The sequence below is a fragment of the Myotis yumanensis genome, unplaced genomic scaffold, assembly GCF_028538775.1.
Source record: "Myotis yumanensis isolate MYYU_CA2020_CCGP unplaced genomic scaffold, mMyoYum1.0.hap1 SCAF_15, whole genome shotgun sequence".
NCBI lineage: Eukaryota > Metazoa > Chordata > Mammalia > Chiroptera > Vespertilionidae > Myotis > Myotis yumanensis.
Genome location: NW_027223766.1, coordinates 50645927 through 50671943, shown reverse-complemented (window position 1 = coordinate 50671943; position 26017 = coordinate 50645927). Strand labels below are relative to the sequence as shown.

General features: G+C 57.6%; 1 protein-coding gene across 1 annotated transcript in view; it reads right to left on the bottom strand.

The window, feature by feature from the left end:
• Window positions 1-26017, bottom strand: part of TG (thyroglobulin) — a 155020-nt gene that overhangs the window by 125056 nt on the left and 3947 nt on the right. The window contains exons 5-20 of the mRNA XM_070392365.1: window positions 25521-25680; window positions 19828-19934; window positions 18970-19113; window positions 18508-18693; window positions 16302-17384; window positions 15079-15666; window positions 13437-13676; window positions 9702-9836; window positions 9295-9372; window positions 8663-8775; window positions 7483-7585; window positions 6740-6940; window positions 4631-4843; window positions 3242-3396; window positions 2217-2373; window positions 665-886 (exon numbers count right to left, since the gene is read on the bottom strand). Of these exons, the coding sequence (XP_070248466.1) occupies window positions 665-886; window positions 2217-2373; window positions 3242-3396; window positions 4631-4843; window positions 6740-6940; window positions 7483-7585; window positions 8663-8775; window positions 9295-9372; window positions 9702-9836; window positions 13437-13676; window positions 15079-15666; window positions 16302-17384; window positions 18508-18693; window positions 18970-19113; window positions 19828-19934; window positions 25521-25680 (3885 nt within the window). The remainder of the gene's footprint in view (window positions 1-664; window positions 887-2216; window positions 2374-3241; window positions 3397-4630; window positions 4844-6739; window positions 6941-7482; window positions 7586-8662; window positions 8776-9294; window positions 9373-9701; window positions 9837-13436; window positions 13677-15078; window positions 15667-16301; window positions 17385-18507; window positions 18694-18969; window positions 19114-19827; window positions 19935-25520; window positions 25681-26017) is intronic.

The following is a 26017-nucleotide window of genomic DNA, read 5'->3' as shown; positions in this document are numbered from 1 at the left end:
AAATTCGTTCATGGCCTAAGCCCCTCCTGGGCCCTAAGGCCTCGCCCACTCTCTCACTGCCTATCTCCCCAGCCCCGTGTCCCGCGTTCCCCACACACCTCATTCTCCAGCCACATAGGCCGTGCGCACTGTCCCCACTGTCCCCACAAAGCCACCCCCCTTCACACGCCCCCTGCTCTTGCACTACCCCAGCGTCCAAGGGGAAGGGGTGACTTCCATCTTCAGTGTTCTTCCTCTGTCCTGTCATCTGAGCCTCTAGTGTCAGCTGCTACCCAAAGGGTGATGACTCTGCCCAGGCACAGTCGGGGACTGAAAGACTTTTGAATAAAGAAAGATTCACCCAGCCGGCGTGGCTCAGTGGTTGAATGTTGACCTATGAACCAGGAAGTCACGGTTCGATTCCTGGTCGGAGGCACATGCCTGGCCTGTGGGCTCGATCCCCAGTGTGGGGTGTGTAGGAGGCAGCTGATCAATGATTCTCTCTCATCATTGATGTTTATACCTCTTTCTCCCTCTCCCTTCCTCTCTGAAATCAATAAAAATATTTTTTAAAAAGAAAGAAATGAAAGATTCTGCGCTCTGTACGTGCACTCTCCCCGAGCGCGGAGGCCTTTCCGCAGCCTCGCACAGCTCAGTAGCAGCAGTGCAGGGAGTGTGGACCTACCGCACCCCAATGGGTCCTGACTGGCGTCGCTGGGGGCCGAGACTGGGTGGAATCCTTCCAAGCACCCATAGCGGGTCCTGGGTGAGGTGCCCACGCTGTCCCCGTGGAGGAAGCGGAGGGACGTGTCTGCTGGGAACGTCTTGGCATCCAGATGCAGCTGGAACTCGCCACTTCGGATCAGATCCTCGAACCGCCCCGCGAGGCCCTTGCCCAAGGCTTCCTCTGTAAGACACGGGGTGGGGCGGGAGTCACCTAACGGTTCTCGGCCAGGCCCGGGGAGGGTGCAGGGGCAGAACCACCAGACACCCACACCGAGAGGAGGCCCAGGCACTGTCCAGTGTTTCACGGCGAAGCGGGAGAGACAGGCCCAGAGAGGGGGACTGACTGCCCAAGGTCACACAGGGGTCAGAAGCCCAGTGAGCCCTCCAGCCCACGTCTGTGGCGCTGCCCTTCCTGTGGTGTCCATGTGACCCCCCCTCCCTGCCACGCTGGGACTTCAGTCACCGGTCTAAGGTGCACTGTCTGGGTAAGCACCATTTGGCAAGCCACCACCTCTGAGCCTCGGTTTTCCCATCTGCAATGTGGACGCGCCTCTCTCGCAGGTGGTGAGGATTCGGAGAGAGAATGTGCGATGGGGCCACTGCAGCGAAGGCAGAGCCTGCAGGAGGCAATGAGTCTCCCCCGCCCCCCATGCACACCGAAAGGCCCCTCTGGGTGACAGGAGTGCTCCCTGGAGGGAGAGGAGCCCCCATCTGGAGCCGGGCGGACCCCGGCACGCAGGGAGCACTTGCTTCCAACAGGCTGTTCAAAGCCAGCCGCGGCCGGAACCCTCAGTCGTCTCACTGACGCTAGGAATGATCATCCCCACCTTTTCCGGCTCCCAACACAGCCCCATTATCCAGGCTCTTCCAGAGGGAGACAAAGGGGACCCCGAATTCATGATGCTGGGGATCGTTGCCATGAGGATGGCGGAATGGCAGAGATGCCGCCTCCCTTCTGGTTATACCCTGGCCACCTTTTCCAGAAGTTTCCTCTCAAAGGACAGTGGCCATGTCCAGCCAGTCCGGACCCTCAGGCTGTCACACCATCCCCTCTGCTTCTCCTCGCTTTCCAACCCCATGATCCATCCTTATGTCCCTGCCTGTTCTAGAAGCTCAGTGACGGGTCTACATAGTGTGGGTGGCCTGAGATGTCTCACAATTTGGAGAGGACAGAACGCGAATTATAAACCAACAGAGGCTCCATCTCCCACCTTCTCACCCTTTTTCACACCTATATCCCCTCTCTCTGCCCAGAAAGTCCAGCGGAGAATTAGAAAATGCTCACAGAAACACAACCAGGTGATATTATTGAACACCAGTAAGCCATTGATCAGAAATGTATTGGTTTTTACACACTGTTTGATACTTAGCTCCTCCCGGGAGCCGGGCTGATATCTCACTAGAGACCCACAGGAAGGGATGACGGCTCCACCGGCTCCATTTGACAGATGAGGAAACCGAGACTCGGAGACGGCATAGCTCCTCCGAGGCAGCCAGGCAGGGAAACATACCGACGTCACGCAGATCTGGGAGAGAGGCCGGTGGGACGTCCTCGAGCTGCAACTTCCACGTGACATTCACTCCCAAACGCTCCTGGGTCAGACACTCCACCTGCACCGCGGAGTCGTCACAGGCAGGAACGGTAACAGGGGTCCCGACCGTCTGCACCTACGGAGACAGACGCCTTCAGTTCAAGAACACAGAGCAGGGAGCCAGCTTTTCTTTTTTTAAATACATTTTAACTGACTTCAGAGAGGAAGGGAGAGGGAGAGAGAGATAGAAACATCAATGATGAGAGAGAACCATTCCATCGGCTGCCTCCTGCACGCCCCCTACTGAGGACCGAGCCCGCAACCTGGGCCTGTGCCCTGGCCGGGAATCAAACCACGAGGCTCAACCACTGAGCTACGCTGGCTGGGCGGGAGCCAGCTCGTGGAGCCCACAGCAGGCCCAGCCTGGCTTCTCCTCCCAACCTGAGCATCGGTGACTTCGGGGCAGGGTGGGTGGATGGATGGTGAGGGGCATGGTTGGTCCGCGTTCACCACCAGCTCACGTCACACTCTTTCTAAGGGTAACAGCCCAAGAGCTTCCATACCCCCAGGGGATGTTAGTCCATCAAAGCTCGGGTGCCCGGAGGCAACAGGAGCTCAGGCACCTGGGCGCAGTTCTGTGGGGGCAGCCTGGGTTTCAGGACGCCATCGACATGACCTGCCACGCCACAGTCTGGCACCACGCATGCACCCTGAGCCACGTCCCACACAATGCCCGGATGAAGGTGATGGTGGCTATGGGGGGTTGCGCAGAGGTCATTGGTGAGGAACTGCTACGCGCCGGTCATTCATCCAGTGACGAGACGGGTTTGGATTCGCCTCTGCCGCTACCTAACTAGGCCTGACCGACTTACTTTCTCAGTCTGAGCCTCGGTCTGCCCACGGGTAACATTATCGGGTGTCACACTTCAGGTTCACCAGAGACTCTCGGACCCCAGGACCCCGAGCTCCGCCCCCGCCCCGCCGCGGGGGAGGCAGGCACGCACCTGGACCTGGCAGAAGCCGCGGGCTGTGAGCTCGTCCGAGACGAAGGCCTGGAAGGCCAGCAGCAGGCCCGCGTAGTCGGCGCTGCACATCTTGCCCGGCGGGAGCCGGAGCTGGAACTGAGCTCGGGTCTGCAGGGTCTGCCACAGCTGGGGCCCTGCGGGGACGTGTCAGGTCAGCAGACGCAGCCTCTGCAAACATAACCTCCTGCCTGTGGTCTGGAGCACACCGGCACTGCCCTCTACACTGTCCTCCTCGGTCCACACACGTCCAGGCGCGATGGATCCCTCCGAAGCCAGAGCCCCTCCCAGCCAGCGGTCCTGCCCTGGCCTCTCTGCCCCGCTGCCCTGCGTCCTGGGCCCTAGGCAATTCTCTTGGCAAAGGCTGCCCGCTCCCCCCCCACCTCCACCCCCCCCCCCCCCCCCCCCTCACAGCACAGTCTTGCATTCGAACAGGGCAACTCCGTGTGGCTTTGCCGGTGGAGAGCAGACTCCGCAGCACAAAACGCATGCTCTCAGGTGGCTCAGTGCACACCCTGCTCATCTGGACAAGGCAGCCCTACGTCTCACGTCCGAGTCCAAGACCCACCCCTCCCTTCTGCCAAGTCCCTCGCTCCCGGCCCAGCCGGGTCTGGATTTCAGCTGGGGCCCTTTTGTCATAGTCAGGTGGGCGATCCACTTGTGTGTCAACATCACATTTTGAACTTTTTCTGGATAGCATTCTCTATCCCAGGATGCTTTGCAACAAACACTGTCCATTGACACTCAGCCAGCCCCCCAGAGCCTATGGCAGTTCGAGGTTTGGGGTCTCTATCCTAGACACCCCTTCCACAGCCCCAGGTGGACCCCATGCCAGGCCCCAGCGTCCGCCCCTGCCCTGCCTGGCTGAGTACCCACGCCAGCCTTTGCCAAGGCCACTGCGGTCAGAGCCCGGTGCCGTCTCACAGACGGTGCACGTGAAAGTGGGTCCAGTGGGCGGGCAGGACAGCAGCTGTGCCCATATTCAAACAGGGCACAGGCCCATAGCTCTGCCAGGCATAGAGGGACCCGGGGGAGAGGCTGGTGTGGAAGGTCCCACTCAGGGGCCAGACAAGCAGCTGAGAGCTTGTCCCACCATAGTAACTGACACAGCCATGGACCCCCACCTGCTGGACCCAGTCCCACCCCCAACACCTCCCCGCAGGGCCTGAAGTGAGGGCCGCTCTCCCGGGAGCAGACAGCTCCAGAGAAGCCGCAAAGGGGTCTGGGAAGCACAGGGGCTCCTTCGAGAGATGCCCCACAGGCCCGTCTCCTGCTCCGGACCGGATGCCCCCTGGCTCACAGGGAAAGGCCGTGCGGGCAGGGAAAGTGTGAGGGGCAGGGTATGGGGCAGACATCCCCGCAGTCACTCACGCTGGCAGGCCCGGGGCTGGGGCGGCTGCGACAGCCAGCGTCTCCTCTCCAGGCTGCACTCCAGCGGCCACAGGGGGAAGGCGCTCAGGTAGCCCCGGCGACACAGCAGCTGGCACCGCTGGACAGCGGCCCCGCCTGGGCCCGAGGCTGGCTCACACAGGACCACTCCCCCGGCCACGTCCGACGTGTTGAACGGCAGCGGGCACTGCGGGCCTGGGAGCAGGAGAGAGGCGGCTGGGGGCATCTGGCCAGCACTAGGGGGCTGGCACTCCTGCCTCTCTCCCCCTCTTTCCTGCCTGCGCGTGTGTGGGGCTCCTCGGACCCTGGCCTGGGCCTGCCGCCTCCCTCCCTGCCCTCCTCTTGGAGGAGCCCGTCTCTCAGTTGTACCAGGTGCTTGAGCACAGAGGACTCTTGTATCTTCACCTCCAGCTTCTTCCATCTCCAACCCAGCTGCCCACGGGTCCTCCCCACCTCTAAGCAACACGTCATAACTCACTGCTACCAATCAGTGATTCTCTCATCATTGATGTTTCTATCTCTCCTTCTCCCTTCCTCTCTAAAACCAATAACAATATATATATTTTTTTAAAAATCCCAGCCATGATGGCTCAGTGGTTGAGCACGGGCCTATGAACCAGGAAGTCACAGTTGGATTCTGGTCAGGGCATAGGTCTGGGTTGCGGGCTCCATCCCCCGTGTGGGACCTGCGGGAGGCAGCTGATCAATGACTCTCTCAAATCATTGATGTTTCTCTCTCTCTCCTCCTCCTCCCTTCCTCTCTGAACTCAATAAAGATATATTAAAAATAAATAACTGAATAAATAACTCCTGCTGCCCACCCACGCCTGTTCGAGCTTCAGTACCCAGGGCTCAATGCGTGGCACCTCTGCCTCCAGCTGTCCCAGGCGGGCATCCCGGTCGGCCCCACCTCCTCTGCCCTGGCGCCAGCGGAGGCCAAGGCTCAGGCCTCCTCGCCTTCTCTGCATGCCCACTGCCCTCCCCCGTCTTTTCCTTGAACTGCGAGGGAAGCCTCCTCACCAGGTGCCTTGCCCGGGGCCTCGGCCCTAGGTCTCTGCTCACACATCCAGTCTGGTCCCCACCACCGGCCAAGAAGCTGCGGCGAAGCTGGACACCCACGCTCAGCCCCCTGGGTGCCCGCTGACCCAGGCCTCTCTCGGCTCTCACGCACTCCGCCCCTCTGCCTCCAGGCAGGGCCGCCTTTCCCTGGACATGCCCTTCCCTCCGTCTGCTTATCTGCCTAGAATATTCCTTTTTGACCCTCAATGATCAGCCCAGCTCCTCTAGCTTTCCAGCACCTTCCATGGCTCTCCCAGGCCTTCTTAGGTCTCCTGTCCCCAAGCTCTCGGCCCACTGGTGCAGCCCTGTGTGTTATCAATTAGCCAAGAGTCCAATCACCAGCTGCATCGAGCCCCAGGAGGAAAGACCAGATCACAGCGCAATGCCGACCGTGGACTGGGAGACTGAGAGCCAGAGAGCCAGCAAGGAGGTGGAGAGCTGCCAGTCAAGTCTACCTGCCTGTCTGGCCGCCATGATTGAGCTTTCTCCACCACAGTCGGCAGGAGGTCAGCAGGAGGAGCCCTGGGGGGCTCTTGTTATTGAGGAGGCTCCACAAATAAAAGGTAAGCCATTGATCATTCAATTATCTCTAGTCATCTGATAATTCTGATATATATTCCTATGATATATATTTCAATATTCGATGTCCAAACAACGTTCAAAACGAGAAATAAGAATAAGCAAGTCAACACATGCAGGACCCCTGTGGCTCTGGCTGGATGGACTCATCCTCACGGGCAGCTGCCTCCAGCCTCCCCCCAGGATGGAAGACCGGGACCCGGACGCCCGCAGCCCACGAGCTTCTGGTACCAGAGACGCTGCACGCGCTGCCTGACCTCAGCTCCAGGCTGCGCACTGGCAGGGAGGAGACACCCATTTCCAGCTCTCGGGAATCCGTGGCCACCACGTCCTCAGGCCCTCCTGCCCCTCCCCACTGTCCTGGTCCTTTAGACCCCCCCCACCTCCGGGTGAGGGAACAGAGGGGCAGGGCCCCCCCCCCCCCCAGCCAGGGGCCCCGAGGGCACATCTTACTCTCACAGGCCGGCTGGCTCCCAACCACACGGGTCCCGGGCACCTCCTCTCCGCTGCCCAGGACGCACCAGCAGCTTTCCTGGGCCGGGCTGCACTGCACTGAGGACCGGCCTCCGTCCTCGGCCCCGCAGGCCGGGGTGTAGCCTGGGCTGGCTGTCCCGGAGAGGATGCCGCCCTGGGGTGCTTCACAGAGGCCCGGGCCTGACACAGAGACCAGCCGGGTGAGGCTTTCCACAGAGCCCACAGCCCTCGCCACCCACAGGCGCCACCCGCCACCAGGGTCTAAGCTACCCGCCTCCCACTGGGTATTGAGCTAGGGCCTTACACACACACACACACACACATACACACACACTCACACACACATACACACTCACACCACACTTATACACACACTCACACATACACACTCACAGAAACACACACACTCACACACACAGACACACTTAAACACACTCTCATACACTCACACATACACACACTCACACAAACACACACACTCACACACAGACACACACTCTTAAACAAACACTCACTCATATATACTCACACATACACACACACTCACATACAGACACACACACTTAAACACACATACATAGTCACACACTCATACATACACAGACACACACACTTACACTCACACTCACTCTCACACACTCACACACATACTCACTCACACACTCACAAACTCAGGGTGCATGGGGAGGGGTTGGGGGAAAGGGCGAGGGGTGACTACTCACACTGGGCACTGCTGTTCGTGCGGGGCGGGGTGCCCTCCCCTGAGGCCTGGTCCACACACCAGGTGCCAGCCTCCGTCGCCTGCAGCCTGGCAAACTCTCCTGTCTGGGACAAAGCCGAGGTCATGTCAGCCCAGGGAAGATGCTGTTGAGGCCCACAGGTCAGTGAGTGGACGTCAGGAATGTCCCTCCCAAACCACCAGTGCTGGCCTCTCCGCGTGGAGGGAGGTGGCCTGGGCGGCTCCCTGATCCAGACCCGTCCCTCACACCATCTGAACTGACGGTCAGAACCACCCACGAGGCTGGGGCCACAGGAATCCAGTCTCAGGATTTCACTGATCTTCGTGAAGCTGGGAATCAGTGGCCGGTTGTGTTCCTATCAGACCCCCTTTGGGGACAGGGAACCGAGGCCCGGGGCCTTCATTCCTTGCACGTGAGTGGCTGCGATCCTAGCGTGAATCCTTTCTCTAGGAGCTCTTATTCCTAAAATTGGCCGCTGCACCCAACTATTAGATCTAGTATAACCCCCAGGAGCTGGGAGGGCGATGTGACGACATCTTCCATGTGTGTTGAGAAACTAAGAGACAAGGACTTTGCAAAACGACTTTGCCCAGGTGCCTTTAGGAAAAGCATAGACACGTGTAAATGACTTTTAAAGAGTTTTCATGAGTGATATTTCCTTGGGCCCTCAAAACAGCCTAGCACCAGGTAGGATAAAAACGTGGTCCCGTCCTATGATAAAAAACAAAACAAAACTATGGCCTAGAGAAGGTGAGTAAATGGCCCAAGGTCACCCAGCCAGACTCTGCCAGGACTCTAGCGATAATGCAGATCTAGAACTCCCTACAAGTTTTAAACAAAAATAAATGTATTTCCTGGCTGATGTGGCTCAGTAGTTGAGTGTCAACCCAGGAATTAAGGAATCAAGGTTGATTCCCAGTCAGGGCACATGCCCAGGTTGTGGGCTCGATCCCCAGCGGGGAGCATGCAGGAGGCAGCCGATCAATGATTCCCTCTCATCATTGATGTTTCTATCTCTCTGTCTCTCTCCCTCTCTCTCTAAAAATCAATTTTTAAAAACAACATTAAAAACACACATACAAATACACTGAACACTAGCAAAGCCATCCCCGGCCTGCGGAGAAGTCCTCCTCCTCGGCCTCCCCAGCCCGTGGAGCCTCACCTCCAGGCAGGTTGGGATGAAGAGGTCGTCGGGGGAAGGGTCTCCCTGGGACCCGGCCTGTTTCCAGCTGGAGAGCAGCCCGCTGGCTCGCGCTCTCTCACAGGCGGAGGGGCCTGTGGGGAGAGAAAGGCTCTTTACAGGCTGCGTGGGCCCAAGGAGAGCGAGCGAAGAGCCCAGGCCCAGGCCGGCCGGATGTCAGGGCCAGGGTCTGGGGCATGGAGGCCGGCACAGAGAGCTGGAGTCTCGGCCGAGGAGCAGGCTGGGGGTCAGGGACAAAGGCCCAGACGGGAGGCAGCATCATGGAGGTGGAAAGTGGGCAGCTGATTTCCCGGGTCAGAAACTGGGGAGAGGCAGGGCTGCAGAACAGACGGGAGGTGGCTGTTGAAACCATGGAAGGGGGTGAAGCTGCACAGAGAGGGTATGGGGGAGCCCAGGGCCCCGGCCTCTCCCTGCCCCTCTCCATCTGGGAAACTAGGCAGGGCTGAGGCCTGCGAGAGTCTTCCAGACGCGGGCAGGGACTTGGGAAAACGTGGGTTGGCTGCCCTCGGGGGCCGGCCCTCGGAGCTCCCCTGATTGGGGCCCTGAGTGCCCACCTCCAGGGTCGGGCAGAGGGAACCGTGGGCTCCACTTACACTGGGGGGCTTGGGAGGAGCGGGCAGTCAGCGAGGCCGGCACGTACTGTCCCTTCCCGTCCACACACCAGCAATTCCCTAGGAGAGACCACGGCCAGCGCTCAGGAGGCGCACAGGGCTCGCCTGCGGTGTCTCACCAACAACCATCCATATTTACGCTGCTGATGGCGACAGAGGGTCCCCCACCGGTCCCCCTGCCCGACCTCGCTCACCACACGGGCCTTAGCACCCAAACCCCCCCTGGCTCTCTGGCTGGCAGAGTCACCGCTCCCATGTTATGGATGAGTCCACCGGAGGCCAGAGAAAGAGGGTCCAGGAGTCCTGCTCACCTGCCCCCAGGGGGGCTCTTCCCACTAAATGAAAAGGGGGGCGCCCCTCGGCCTCCCACGGGGGCCCATCCCCCTCACCGGTCCCTGCGTGGCACTGCACGGGCTCCCAATTTCCAAACGCGTCACACTGGGGCACGTAGGGGCTGGACCGCAGGCGAGACGCTCCGGAGGCGGCGGCGGGGGAAGAGCGGCGACTCTGATAGAAGTCGAAGGCTGCGGGGGGAGGCGCAAGGGTGAGGCCCTGCCTGGAAACGCCCACAGCATGGGCGCTGCCACGGAGAAGGGCCACACGTCCCTGTTCCGAACAGGCCTTCTTATCCACGGGACAAACACGCCCATCCAAAACGAGACAGGGGCGCCTCCAACAGGGGGAGGCACTCGCCAGACTGTTCTTTACAAATAAAAATGCAATAAAAATGCAGGCCCGACTGGTGTGGTTCAGTGGTTGAGGGTTGACCTATGAACCAAGAGATCACGGTTCAATTCCCGGTCAGGGCACATGCCCAGGTTGCAAGCTCAATCCCCAGTGGAGGCATGCAAGAGGCAGCCAATTAATGACTTTCTCATCATTGATGTTTCTATCTCTCTCTCTCCTTTCCTCTCTGAAATCAATTAAAAAATATTTTTTAAAAATTTAAAAAATAAAAATACAGGCCCTGGCTAGCGTGACTCAGTTGGTTGGGCATCATCTTGTGCACCAAAAGGTCACCAGTTTGATCCCCAGTCAGGGCACAGGCCCGGGTTGCAGGCTCAATCCCCGGAAGGGGGCATGCAGGAAGCAATCGATCGATGTTCTGCTCTCACGTCGATGTTTCTCCCCCTCACTCCCTCTCCCTTCTTCCGTCTCCAAAAATGAATAACAATATTTGAAAACAAAAACACAGGCTGAAGTTTGAAGGAGTCTGCAATGCTCCTGCAATAACGTTCGTGTAACGTCAGTTAGGTCAATGAAGTGTCTTTGGTCATGAGAAGACAGCGGTAACAGATACATTGACTTCACATGTGCGGTGGCCCAGGCACAACCTACATACATGCTTTTGTGGACTGAACCCCCACTCAGCCCTGGAAGAGAGGTCATGGCATCCCACTTCCGTGACCTACAGACGGCCGCCCTGCCCATCGAGCTCAGCCTTCCTGCCCCTGCCTGCTGGCTCCCACAGCACCCCGCCAGGGCCACCGGGCACTGTGCTTGTCCTTGGGTGCAGGTCTGTCTCTCCCAAGGCAGCATGTACCCCCTTTGGTGCAAGGATTCAAGTTTATTTTGTACGTAGAGCAGTGCCTCTCTCATGGTAGGCACTCAAGAAATACTTGGTGAGTGAAAAAGAAGGAAATGCATGTATGGGGGGGGGGGGGGAGGTAAAGAGGGAAGAGAACAGCCACCAGCTGGGGCAAGTGCAGCCCCAGGAGCAGAGACCGGCCTCACATGGAGGGGGGGGGGGGGGACCTTCTCCTGACCCGCCACCTTCGGAGATGGGCCATGGCTTCCCGAGCAGAACCTAACAGTCCTCAGGACACCACCCCCCACGGTCAGAACCCACCGGGAGACCGGGACCCGCTCTGGTGCAGCGGACGGGACCCAGGAGTCTCCTAAGCTTCTGCCTCATTCCTGGCCGGCACCTCATGGCTGTGTGATCATGAGCCACTTGCCAACCTCTCTGAGCCTCAATGTCCCCATCTGTGAAATGGGTCTAATACTTGACAGGGGTTATTTTATATCAAAAGAGCTTCAGCACCCAGCTCATGCCAGGACCTTTCCTCCCATAGCCCCTCACTGAGGACACTGCTCTGCGGCCCTCCTTCCCTCCTTGTCCTGGCCCTCCCAGCCTCACTCCTCAGGACCTGGAGGTCTGCACACACACACACACACACACACACACACACCTGGAGGTCTGCACACACACACACACACAGACAGACACTTGGAGGTCTGCACACACACACACGCACACGCACACACACACACACCTGGAGGTCTGCACACACACATACACACACGCACACACACACACACACACCTGGAGGTCTGCACACACACACACACACACACACACTCGGAGGTCTGTATACACACACACACACACACTCACACACGGAGGTCTGCACACACACACACATGCACACGCACACGCACACGCACACGCACACGCACACACGGAGCTCCCTCCCCTCTGCAGCAGGCCAGCCGCCTCTCCTCACCCAGAGGGATTCAGGGGAATGAGCAGCCCTGCCCCTTCCCGGGGACACTTCCTCTGTCTCAGCACCAGACACGAGAATGAAGTTTCAGAGCCTGCGCTGCGAGGAGGGGATCCCCCTCAGCCCGACTTCGGGAGAAAATGGCATCATTGCCATTCAAGGAACAGATCCCTGTGGCACCAACAGCTTCCGTGCCCCTGCCTCCTCTTCCCTCCCTGCCCAGACTGGTCCCAGCTCCGGGTGAAATCCCACTCCTCCACTCTTTCGTTAGGTCAGATCCCGAGCCACGCACAAAACTCGAAAGGACTGGTTTCTTGCCCAAAGCAGAAGTCCTCGCACCTCCACCTCTGAGGAACAGAGAAAGGAAGTGCAGGGCTTGGGGGCGGGAGAGGAGAGAAGAGGAAGGAGGAGGGGTAGAAGCAGGAAGGTTGGTGAACCAGCACTAACGGGGCTCCTGCCATCTGCCAGGCAGGGTGCCAGGCCAGGGATCGAAGGAAGAATAAGAGGAGACCGGTGCCTGGTCCTCGAAGGAGAGGGCAGGGGCGGGGGAGCAGGAAACAGACGGACCGTGGGAGGTTCTCGCCTCCTGTGGGGTTGGGAGAACGGAGGCAGCAGCAGCCCAGGCTGGGCAGGCAGGAGTGGGTGCACTCTGTCTCCCTCAGGGGCTCGGATGGTGTCGGGGTGACCACTTTGTGTGTGTGACCCAAGCCCAGAAAACCCCAGACGGGGTGTCAGCTGAGTAATATGACCAGAGATGGGGGCTTAGGAGAGGCTTGGAGACGGGAACCTTTTGTCCCGCTGAAGATGGCCTGGGGTCAGTGAGAGAGCGGGGAGGGGCAGGGGGCCCCGCCGAGCCGGCTGCAGGGGGTGGAGGGCGAGCAGGGGCTCTGGGATGAGACAGGGCTGGCTGGGGACCGGCTGGCGGGGCAAGAGGCTCAGGGCCGGACCCGCTGCTGCACATCCAGGCTCTGCTAGTTATTCATGGGGGACCTGGGCCTGTGGCTTAACCTCGGTTTCCGCATTTGAGAACTTCGCAGATGGTGGTTGTAGCGTCATTCTCACAGAACCGCTGGGGGGTCAGATGCAAGATTTAGCTGTCCACCGAGCACAGCACGTGCCTGGCCAGGCCAGAGGGGGTGTCGGGGAACCCTGAGCTGTTGCCAGGAGCGAGAGCACTGTGGATGCTCTGAGCTTCTCTCTGTCACAGGCAGGTCACAGGCATGGCTTTGGAGTCACTGGCAGGGTCCGAAGGGCTCACAGGGGAAGGAGCCGATACCGGTAATGTTTTGGTGATGAGGGTGCCTCTCCTTCCTCCGTGGGGTGCTCCTAGATTCTTAGAAATGGAGGGGACTTTGGAGCCGGCTAGGAGGGCAGAGTGAGTATTGGGGCTGGAGCCCCTCACCTTTAGCAAGAGCGCTTGGCTTCACGGGGCCTGCGGGTGGTGCTGGAGGGTGTGGGAGCATCTTGGAGAGTATGCACATCCGGCTTGGAAGGGCACCTCACAACCACCGCCTCTGCTTTCCCAGGAACCCACGGGCCTGGGGAAACCGAGGCCGCAAAGCCCACTCCAGCTCCTGCTCCCCCAAGAGATGGAACAAGAAACCAGAGTACGCCACTCACTGGACTGCGCTGCCAGGCGAAGGGCGTCCTCGCTGCCGCGCAGAAACTGCTGAGAGAAGGCCTCCTGGGGTGGGGAGCCGGGGGGCAGGCCGAGCTCCTCGTTGCTCAGCCGGATTCCCGAGGCCGCCAGCAAACTCTCCCCCAGAGGGAACCAGGAGCTGTTGGAAGCCAAGACCACCTCCTCCGAGTCCGCGATGAACTGCAGAGCACGCAGCTGCGCGTCCGCGCAGGAGCCGGGACCTGGGGAATGAAGACACTGCAGGTGGGTGCGCCCCACCTACGGCTCCCTTGACCCCTCTGCAGTGTGCACACACATGCACACATGTGCACACACACGTGCACGCACACACATGGATGCCTCAGCTATTTCCTTCCCACCAGCTCCTTCCACAACCTGGAATGTTCTTTCCATTTTGTCTCCACAATCTCATTCGCTCAGCATTGATGGGGGACCTACTATGGAAGGAGGTTAATCATCACTAGTGTCTGCTCCCCTCCAGGCTATGGACTAGGCACAGGCACTCAGACCAGCTCATTTAATCTATGCCACAGCCGACAGTGACGTGTTGACTTCAAGGGTTGGCCTTTTTCTAGAACTTGACATGTGAATGCCCAGGCATGGCAGCTCTCATCCACATCTCTGTTACCAAACCTTCTACAAGCCTAGCTTTGGCCGACATCCAATATTTGGCTTTTCACACTCCCCAGAAAGGTCTGGGCGATGCTGAGCATTGCCTCAGTGACTGGAGAGACTGGATTGGACTCGAACGGCTAGAAAGCCACCTGTACCAGCAGCAAGGCTGGCTGGAGATTCTGCTTAGACAATAGCAGCGATGAAACTGCCTGGGCGTTGCCTCCAGCTGCTGCTGGTAGGTCCATCGGGCGAAAGGCCTTTGGGTTTGACACTGACTCCGCCTCGTTCTGCTTGTGCCTCACACATGGCAAGCAGCTCTCGCCCAAGGACCTGTCGTCAGCCTGGACCTACAGACCTCAGTCAGCATCTCTCCTATTGGTCCTCTCATTCCCTCCCTCAAGCCATTAAAAGCGCTGGAAGGCAGAAGCACTTGCTGAGGTCCCGAGCACCCAGCAGTGTCCTTGCAAGTAACAAGTCCATCATAAGAGGAGTTGGTTGGCCCTAGCCTGTTTGGCTCAGTGGGTAGAGCGTTGGCCTGAGGACTAAAGGGTCCTGGGTTTGATTCCAGTCCAGGGCACATGCCTGGGTCGCAGGCTTGATCCCCAGTGTGGGGCTTGCAGGAGGCAGCCAGTCAATGATTCTTTCTCATCATTGATGTTTCTGTCATTCTCTCCCTCTCCCTTCCTCTCTCTAAAATCAATTAAAAATAGCCGAGACTGGTTTGGCTCAGCGGATAGAGCGTCGGCCTGCGGACTGAAAGGTCCCAGGTTCGATTCCGGTCAAGGGCATGTACCTGGGTTGCGGGCACATCCCCAGTAGGCGATGTGCAGGAGGCAGCTGATCGATGTTTCTTTCTCATCGATGTTTCTAACTCTCTATCTCTCTCCCTTCCTCTCTGTGAAAAATCAATAAAATATATTTAAAAAATAAAAATAAAAAAATAAAATCAATTAAAAATATATATTTTTTAAAAAGTAAAAATTCAGTTCCTCCCAGGGTTGGACTCACATGCGGGGACCTCGCCTGGCTCGGTCCGGGTGCCCTCCCGTTCTTGGCCGGCTTCGTCCACACACCAGCAGGTCCGCAGGTCCAAGTGCGCCAACGGGGCGCTGAAGTCCAAGTAGGGCCCTGGGTACCGGCGGAGCTGGCCGCGTAGGATCTGCCAGAAGAGGTAGGGCTCCAGGAGGACATTGCCCCCGGGCCGGGTCCGGTTCCCGTCCAGCACGGCCGGTGGGACCTCTCGGAGAGAGGAGTACCTGGCCAGCCCGGGGAAGACGCCCTGCTGGCCGGCCTCGAACAGACTTTGCAGGAAGCCACGGAAGCTGCCGGAGGCTGCGTCTCTGTAGCTCAGGACCTTCGTGAGCAGTTCGGCCGCCGTCAGCTCCCGGCCACCGTTGTCCTGGGCCCTCCACCGTTCGTACCACTCGAAGGCCTGCTCGGGGGGCCCGTCACACTGCACGGGACTCCACCGCCCACGGGCGCTGCACTGCGGGATGTAGACGCTGGAGAGAGCGGGCGGCAGGCTGGAGTTGGAGACCAGGGTCCGCATGGTCCCGAGGAAGGCGCGCTCGGCCCGCAGCTGACAGGGTGTGGGGCCTGGGGAGGAAAAGGAGCACAGTGTCAGGCGAAGGAGCTTGGTCAGCACAGGAGACCCAGGTAGAGTTCTTAAGTGTCCAAACTCCGTCTGAGCCCTTACACGGCCACAGGTCCCACCACCCGTGGACAGAGAGCACCCCCATCACTGCTCAGGGACTGTGGAGACCAGCTGTTGTCAACACTGGAGACAGCTATGGGGCAATTCCTTAAGGCCAAGTAAGTCTCCCTATTCACCTAATTGGCTAATGTTATCAAGAGTCTTCTGGCCCGGCCGGCGGGGCTCAGTGGTTGGGCATCGATCTTATGAACCAGGAGGTCACGGTTCGATTTCCGGTCAGGGCACATGCCTGGGTTATGGGCTTGATCCCCAGTGTGGGGTGTGCAGGAGGCAGCTATCAATGATTCTCTCTCAACATTGATGTTCCTATCTCTCTCTCTTTCTCCCAAATCAGTAAAAATATATATTTAAACAACAACAAACAAAGTTTTCTGGACAATTTTTAAATTAACCAGAAAATTTGGCCTCTAATAGAGTGTGAGGCTTCACTATAACTGCATTCTTTTTTCTGCAATGCACTGTGTCAGGGCCCCCAGAGAGAAGCGGAGTTTGTAGATGGAACACCCGACGGACTTACACTGCTGGGGTCGCCCAGGTGCACTTTGAGTTCCAGGAATGGCCTGACCCTCCTCGTCCACACAGTAGCATTCGGAGTCGAAGCACTGAACGGGTAAGAAGTGCCCCTGGCGGGTACAGGAAGGCACGGGCAGACTGGAGCCTGCGGGCTGGCTCCCCGTGAGGCTTAGCCTCCGAGCCCTTTGCTTCTCACACTCTGTGGGGCACCGTGGCCGTCCACCTCTCACCCTGGAGCTGGGCAGTTCTTTGCCCTGGGAGTCCACACACCAGCACTCTCCGGCAAAGCACTGGACATCCTCGTAGCTTCCTTCTGCCGTGCATGACGGGACAAAAAGGCCACCGGGTGTCGGCTCACAGCCCTGGGAGTTGAGCACCATTCCCATCACGTCACCCAAATCCCTGGCTATGTCTTCCGGCACGGACACCGCGTGCTGCAGGAACTGAAGGAATTCCGGAAGGTCCAGGAGAGAAGCGAGGGATTTCAGGGAGTTTTGGTTCTCTTGCACGTTGACCTTGAAGCCAAAGCTGCCCACAATTGTCTTATTCATAGCCCTGCCTTCCTTTGTGGCTCCAGGCGTTTTCACAGCAGCATTCGAATCCAGTCCCGCAGAGAGGAGTTTGTCTTGATTGACAAGTCCTCCTCCGCCCTGGAAGCCTGGGAGGCCGAGTCGCTGGAAGAACTGACTGAAGTTAAAGCTGCCTCTTGTGCCAAGGGCTCCTGACAAGTTAAACTGGCCAACGTTGGCCAGAAATCTCCCCCCAAAGAGGTTCTGCTGGAGGCGCTTTGGGTTGGCGGTAAACTGAAGGGCAAGACGAGCCAACTCTCGGGAGGGGAAAAGCCCTCGGATGGCTTCTGGGAGGAGACTCCCTGCGGCGGGAAACGGTGGGTTCTGCCCCTCCATGAGGGAGCGGAGGATCCCCGAGTCCACAAAGAGCTCCTTGATGGCGGGCGGGCAGGGCGGGGCCCCTCCGGCTCCTCTCCGGGAGGTCAGGAAGGAGCCCCGGAGGCTGAGGTCGCCCGAGGGCCCGAAGCGGAGTCTGGACAGGGCCCGCCGCCTCTCGGAGGAGCAGGACCCGGCGCCAGCTGCACGGGGCGAGCAGAGGAAATGTGGTTAGCATCACCAGCCCCTGAGCAGCCCCTCAGAGCTCCCCGCTAGCACAATGTCAGAACATTCAGCCCAGGACACCTACACCTTTTCCCCTCCGTCCTTTTATTTTTAGCTTTCGCTCCGAGCCGCGTCCAGGGAGGCCCCTTTGGGGAATGAGTTTTCCAGCGGACACGCCTTCCTCTCCTGGCCCTCCCAGGCGGGTGACCCCCCACTGAGGGAAGTCTCTAGACATCGGCCCACTTTCCGAAAACCCGCCGCACACGTGCACCAGCATCCTGGGCTGGAACATCTCCCTCCTCTCTCGCCCCTCATTCACGTCCACCTGGAGCCTTGGAACTTGATCTCTGGGGAGAGAGGGTGTTGGCGGGCCGAGGCCTCACTGGGACGGGGCCGGAAGGGAGCTTCCTGGGCACCGTTAGTGAGAGCGCAGCCCTGCCAACCCCTTGGTCTCCGCCTTCCAGCCTCCAGGACTGAGAGAGAGTAAGTGTCTGTTGTTTAAGCCGCCCAGGGCGTGGTCATTGGGGGCAGCAGCCCTAGGCGGCAGGTACACCAACCAAGTCCTATTTTTAATGCAGCCGGTTTCTGGCACACTCCCCCTGGAACCCCGCATGGACTGAGTGCTTCATTATCCGCTCTTCGTGTGGCTGCCCAGTTCTTCTTTGTGGGTAGCCTCATCTCAGCTGGCTAGTGTATAGTCTCTTTGAGAATAAAAAGCCTATTTAAGTGCTGTCAGTATTTCCTACAATAAACATTTTTCTACGCTGCCGTATGTACTATTATGCTATGTCATGGGAGAGATGATCGGTCCTATAATGTAATAGAACGATGCACGCTTGGTAAACCCACTTCGCACACCTTCTTCTAGGTTTCTTGACCTTCCTTTGAAATTACTCATTAAATAGTGATCAACTCAGTCAACACCGTGCGTGGCCGGGTCATTCTATCTGAATATCCTAGGATGGCCGCAATCATGTTTAGAAGAGTTAGTTTAAATTAGAATTCCAGTGTCTCGGTTACGTCCTGGAGCCGCTGGTCTGGAGAAACAAAGTAGTAGGACCTGAGGAGACCCCAACAGGACACCCTCGATGGGAGACCCACCGCAAGGCAGCGCCGCGTCCTGCCGCCGAGTCCCCGGGACCTCCTTGCCCTGGGCGTCCGCACACCAGCACGGGCCTCCCCTCTGGCACTGCACCGCCTGGAAGTCCCCGTTTCGGTGGCAGCTCGGGATGTAGGCGTGACCGAAGTCGGTCGCTGTGAACCGCTCCACTTCACACTTCGTGGGGCCTGGAGGAAATCCATGGGGGGGAGAGAAGACAGGCAACAGCCCCTGGTGGGCGCGCAGCACGCATTCTGCTTGCTGGTGGCATTCACGCCCCCCACACTCTGCAGGAACAACCATGTGACCACAGCCACGGAGACCACAGCCACGGGGACCATAGCCACGGAGACCACAGCCACGGAGACCACAGCCCCGGGGACCATAGCCAGGGAGACTGCAGCCACTTTCAGAGCTTCCCTCCCGGCAGCAGCGTGGGCATCTGTTGCCAGCTGGTTACTCACATCGGAACCTGCCGGAAAGCACGAGCTGAAGGGCGAGGAAGCGCCTCTGCAGGATCCGGTACAGGGTGGTGTCCGTGAAGGTGGGCGCAAGGGCCAGGCCGGCGAAAACGGTGTCGTAAATGTCATCGAGCAGCAGCTCCAGACCTGAGCAGAGACAGTGTCAAGGTGCAGCTTCCTTCCCAAAGGGGGTCCTGATCTTGCCATGTGCATGGGTAGGAAGAGGACCAGAGCTGCCCTGGCCAGTCACTCAGTGGTTAGAGAGTCGCCTGCAGACCAAAGGGTCGCAAGTTCAATTCCCGGTCAAGGGCGCATACCTTGAGTTACAGGCCCGATCCTCGGCCTGCCCGGTCAGGCCCATGCGGGAGGCAACCAATGGATGGGTGTTTCTTTCTCCCCCTCATCTGCCTCCCTTCCACTCTCTCTAAAATTCGGGTGAGGATTTAAAAAAAAAAGAGGACCAGGCCAGAGCCTTCACTGGCATCAAGTGGGCGTCAGACCTGAACCAGCCCTTACTGGTTCCTAAGCCAGGGCTGTGGGTACCACTGTGCAGGCTGCTCACACCCAAGGAGCTTGATGCAAGAGAGGAGACGGGAGCCCATCTGCTCCTCCACTGGCCCCGTGCAGACCTGCCTCTGCCAGGAGGGGGCACCTCTCCCATGCCCACAAAGGGGCCCTGCGGGCCAGAGCAGCTGTGCTCAGAGCACCATGCTGGAAGGTTTGCTAGCCTCGCCCCTCGGACACACGGCAGCCTGGCCGGGGCGCAGGCCGCACGGCTCCCTCCGCTCTGCCGGGAATGAGGTGGCGGCTCTCGGGCCTGTCGATGCCACCCTCCGCTGGGATTGCCTGAGGCGCGCTCACCTGTCTCAGCCAGTTCCCGCCCTTGACTGTCCGCGCAGTGACAGTACCCGGACACCTCGGGGAACCTTCTCCGGAAGGCGCTGAACGTCACGAAAGCATCTGGAAACCTGAAGGGGCAGGACATGGACGGTCACCGTTTCTTAAAAGGCAGCACATGGCGAACAGATGCAGGAAAAGGCACCTCTGATCATTCATCTCGTGCCATGGGCTCTGGGCTTCCTGAGGGAGTGTGTGTCTTTCCTAAATCGGTGTTACCGGCCTGAGCTGTGCCTAGCTGTCCTCTACCCCCTGGCCGTCTTCCTCACTCGTGGCACTCGACCGATTTACACCCGAGCCCATGTCTCGCAGCATCGGGCGGAACATAGGTAACGCACGTGGCCTGAATGCGTCCCCTCCTAGAACGGAACTCTAGAGGCGCAAGGCCCAGCTGCCATGCACACATGTGGCACAGGGCGATGACCTCATCTGGGAGATCAAACAGCCTCGGGCCGTCACGGTCTGTCGAGAGCTTGTCAGGGAGCCAGATCCCCCCCCCCCCCCCCCCCCCCCCCCGCAGGAAGTTCCTGAGCGGGCCATTTCCCAGGCACAGCTTGCAAAAACACAAAATCAATGACATCAATGACATCACTCACGAGGGCGAGCCGGCCCTTCCCGAAGGCTGAGGAAAAGCGTATGTAACTCACGTCTGACCTGGCGACTGCTACAGGGCTCACTGGCTGCGTTCCCACCGGGACGTCATCTGAGACTCCGGTGATGCAAAGCCACAGGCAGGCGTCCTTCCCATGGTCAGTGACTTAGCAACCGGAGGGCTTGCTGCTGCTCTAGGCAATGCTGAGGGGTTCGTCTTACATCCCAGGGAACGGGTCCCCGAGGCCCGAGCCTGATGTGCTGCCACCTCTGTCTGGGAATCTATCCCCAAACCGCCAGCACCCAGAGTCTGCGGCTGTGGCATCAGCCTAGCAATCTACGGAAGTCACATCCGTGCCCCGGGATAGGAAAATGAAGAGTAGATCAGAGTAAACCCCCTCAATGGATGAAAAGGGTAGAGTGCCTAACGGCCTGTACATACACCCGGTGGGATGGGCATGTAAATGAACGAGGCCTGGGAGGCGATGTATTGTGCAGAAACTGCTCGCAGCCTGAACATTAATTTGAATGGATATGAATATGCAAAAAAAGCCTAGGAAAGTGCTACAGAAGTATGGGTTTTTTCCATGTTGTTGGTCTATGATTGTGTGTACGTTATAGACATCATAGACATAAGTTATAGACAAAAGACTGCTACAGTTGGTGAGTTATGCTTAATAGAAACTGAACGCTCACTTTGCCCAGCTGGAGGTGTATAATAAAAGCCCATTCTTTGGAACCTGGGATGATTCCATTCTCAAAGGGCGTTTCGTAGCATAAGCATGACTTCCGTTCATTCAGCCACTGCTCTGTAAAAAGTGATCCGCAAAATGTCATGTACATCAACTTGCTCATACTCGAGGATATTGGGATTCAGAGTAAAGAAGGATCGGTTCAAGGTCACCCAGCCACGACCAGGGGCCAGGGACCCTCGTCCACTGCCAAGGCCCATTCGACAACGGCAGCGCGGAGGATGGAGAGCTGCCACTGCGACAGGACAGGGTCCTGAGGGCGCCCTGCCTGCTCTGCATTCGTGTCCGAATGTAAGTGCAAGCTCTGAATCTTCCCTGAGTTCCTTCTCCTGAAATCCAATTGGCAACCGGATGTCAGAAGCGGATGTCAGAAGCGGTACCACCATCTGTGAATGTGGGACTCCTCCCCCAGCACAATCGTCGTCACTATTGGCTGCTTCTACCAGTGTCATTGGCAGGGTCTTTGAACCATCTTCATCCCACCCAGGGCCCGAGGGCCTCGGCCACGCGTTCAACTCCCTCTCACTGATCCCCCACCCTTCTCTGCCACCCCAAGAAAAGCCAAACTCACCTTACACTCTCCCTCTCCCTCGCCCTCCCTCTCTCTTCCTCCACCAAGTCCCGTGGATTTCACGGAGTAAACACTCCTCCAAACGCACTCCGTCTCTCCACCCTCCCCTCCCTCAGCTACTCTAGCCCAAGTCATCCCCTCTCTCCTGGTCCAGTCCCCGAGCCCCCAAACTCCCAGAGTCGCCTCCCAGCACCCACTCTGCTTTGCCCCAATCCCAGTCCATTCTTTTCTAAGTCCAACTACAATGGTTATTAAGATATTCCCACCCCCCACCCCAGGCTCAAAATCCGTGGTGCAATAGTGGGGAGGAGGATATTTATAGGACAGAAAGCACCCCCTGCTTATCTGAATTGAGGTATAACTGGCCATCTGTGCTTTTTTATCTGGCAACCCTGGGTGCTAAGTCTAGACTTTCCACGTGGCCTCCGTGGCTCCTGCCACTGTGCCCTGGGGAGTCGCTGGGCCCAGGGCTGCTTATCAGCAAATTCCTGAATATGGCTGGGCTTCCAGTAACCAACTACCTGACCCTTCCCATGACCTTCCTAAATCAAACGCACTCTGAGACGACATGCTTGCTTACAAAAAAGAAAGGATCCCATTTCAGGAGTACGTTTTGTTTGTCTTAAACAATGGATGCTTAGTCCTGAACTTTTGCATTTAACTCGACTGCCCTCTTGTGGAAGGAGCTGTGAATTGCGCCTCAGAGTGGCACCAGCAAAGTTCTCTGATGCAGGAAGTGTAAACCTACATTGTAGGCCTACTGTGTGCAAGGCTCTATGCCACGCCCTGTAGGGGAAATAGATGAATCGAGGTTGTGTGGGAGCATAAAAGAAGCCAGACTGACCGTGCTTCTTAGAGGGGGTTCCTTAACCTCTGGTGTTTCAATTCCTCATGTGTACGCTAGAGACCATGAATATCCATCCGATTTTCCTTGTAAGGATTAAAGTGGGCTGAAGGATGTCAATTCCCTGTATGAGGCAAGCACCCACTTGAACTTGAACTGAGCACGCACTGGTTTGCATCAATGAGCACCACTAAATCAGACTCTTTGGAGATTCTTATGTGCGCACAGGCAGGCCACTCCCTGGGCCTGCGTGGGGGTGGGGGAGCCTAATCTACATTTGCTGAAGTTGGATTGTACACTATTAATTCCCTAGAAATGCATCATATTTATAGTTTTCACAGTGGTTTCATAGACGAGGTTTCATCAGGTCTTCACCACACCCTAAGAAGCAGGGAGCTGTCCCCATTTTACAGATGGGGAGACTGAGGCTCAGAGAGGGTAAGGGACTAGATCACTTTGCCAAACACTGTCAGAGTCCGAATGAGAGTCACAAGGACAAATGCTACGGGGCCAGGCAGGTATTGCAGACGGACGGGGCAGGCAGCGCGAACACCAGGAGCACCGGAGGGTGCGTGCTCCGTCCAAAAGCAGCATTTCCGGGCCCGTTTCCTGGTGCCGCGGGAGAACGCACACAGCCCCCCACCTTGTTCCTCAGAATCAGGAACTCGGAATTTCGCACGTCAGGTTGAACAAGTGAAACTGCTGGTGTTCAGCTATTTTTACCTACACGAACAGAAACTTGAGGGTTCAACTTAAAACTCCCCAGTTCTTCAATTACCCTGCAGCTCCCACAAGCCCAGCCTATGGGGCAGCTCCCACCACAGCACAGCCCGAGGCCCCCCCCCTCACACAGGGAAAGAAACGGGGTGTTTGGAGGACAGCCACATAGAGGCTCGCTCCTCTAAGAGAATTCCCACCAGTATTCTCAGCCTAATATGCTCAGTTATTTTTACTCTAGTCCCCCCTGATCCCTGGGGGCTACATCCCAAGATCCCCAGGGGATGCCTAAAACCACAGAGTGGCAAACCCTATCTCTATAGACTGCTTTTGCCTACACAGACACACCTGTGATAAAGTTTAAATGCTGAAGCAGGCACAGTAAGAGAGGCACAGAAAGCAGCGAGTAATGAAGTAGGACAACTGTGGTCAAGGCCCTGTGGGCGTCTATCTGGGCTGCGCTCGCCTTCTCCTTCAAGGGAGCCCTTGCCGGCCTCTCCATGGCGGGCCTGGACCGCCAGCATCACTGCTCTTGCGCTTTGGGACCGTTAATAAATAAAATCGGGGTGACTTGCCACCAGCCACCAGGACACCACGACAGGGTATTGATCTGATAGCCAACATGGCTCCTAAGTGCCCACGGGCAGAGCAGCGACGGCGACGCTGGACGCAGGGCTGAGTCACGTCCGAGTGGACTGCGAGACTTCCTCACGTGACCCAGAGCGCCGTGCAATTTGCAACATGTGAATTGTTGACTTCTGGAATTCCGCATTTCATATTTTTTGGACTGTGGTGGACCTAGAGTTATTGTTTTGTTTTGTGTTAATCCTCCCCTGAGGATATTTTTCCATTGATTTTTAGAGAGAATGGAAGAGACGGGGAGAGACACACAGAGAGAAACATCCATGTGAGAGAGACACATTGATTGGTTGCCTCCCCATGGAGCCTGCCACCGAGGTATGTGCCCTTGCCCAGAATCGAACCCAGGACCCTTCAGTCCATGGGCCCACGTTCTACCCACTGATCCAAACTGGCCAGGGCGGACCTCGAGTAACTGAAACCTCAGAAAGCAAAGCTGCAGATAAGGAGGGTCAGCGGCATTCAGAAAGGCCCAACTCTCCCCACCTCCTCCCACCCCCTTCCCCCTGCCTGGGGGCCTTCACAAGAATGGGCAGGTGATCTGATGACTGGCGGAGATCCATCCTGCGTCTCCCTTTTGAGGTTTGCTATTTACATCTTTAAACTGACTTGTAAGCACATGCACACACAATTCACAGAAAAGCATAGACATGATCATGCCCGTGCTTTTCATGGCACCGGCTTCCGTTCCTGCTGATCCCCTCTCCACAGGGGCCTGGCCCTCCGTGCCTGTGTCCCCACCCAGCTCGCGCCCATTCACATCACTCCCTGTGCCGCCTGGTGCTCCAGACACGGGATAACCATCCGTGCAGATGTGCACGTGAAAGGACCCGTTTGCTGGTGTGTTTTCTAAAAACTAAATCAGCCTGGTCAGCGACTCAGTGGTGGAGCATGGACCTATGAACCAGGACATCACAGATCGGTTCCAGGTCAGGGCGCACGACCCGGTTGCGGGCTCCACCTCCAGTAGGAGGCGTGCAGGAGGCAGCCGGTCAATGATTCTCTCCCTTCATTGATGTTTCTATTTCTCTCTCTCTCTCTCTCCCTTCATCTCTGAAATTAATAAAAAATAAATAAAATAAATGAATAAAAACTAAGTCCTACCCTGCTATCCGTACCCTATGCCTTGTAGCGGGCACATGCTACACTACAGAACCCTCAACCCTTGAGCTGGCGCAGTTCCGATGCATTCTGCTCAACGCCGCATAAACATTTACAGTGGGGACCGCGGGGGGCTCAGTCACTTTGTTCCCAGGTTTCTGCTATGATGAAAAAGGATGCAGGAGACATCCTAGTACCTGTGTCCTCACCTTCTGGTGTTTTTACTCCCGCGGGCTGGCTGGGCCCGAGGGTTCATGCATTTGAATTGGCATAGTGGCTGCCAGCGTGCTTTGTTCACAATGCGGCCGCCCTCCAGATGTCCTTCCGCAGCGTAGGAACCCCGGCCTGCCTCTCCGATTCCCACCAGGCCGAGTGCATGACACCTCGCAGCACCCAGCCCCCAGGTGAGCGACGGGCACGCTCCAAGGCTGGCTCTCCTTACCTGTTGTAACCGTGGACCAGGTCGAAGACCATCATGTCCGTGGTGTTGACAAACTTGCACTGCACGGGCAGAAACCCGCCGTCCGGAGAACACTGGGGGGGCGACTTGTCCCCCACTCCGTGCAGAAGGCGGCGGTTCCTGATCTCACAGCTCCTGGGACCTAGACGTTTCCAAGGAGAAACGCTCACGTCTCGTGTATGAACAGGTGCGTGTGCTTCTGCCGTCCACAGGCCCAGAGTCACACACCCACATGACAGCTGAGACCCAGACAGGGACCCAGGTCACCGAGATCCTGCGATGCTCCTGAGCATCAGCCGGCGAGTACTGATCCCCCACCACCACGTGGAAAAGTTAGACCAGTGGTTCTCAACCTTCTGGCCCTTTAAATACAGTTCCTCATGTTGTGACCCAACCATAAAATTATTTTCGTTGCTACTTCATAACTGTCATGTTGCTACTGTTATGAATCATAATGTAAATATCTGATATGCAGGATG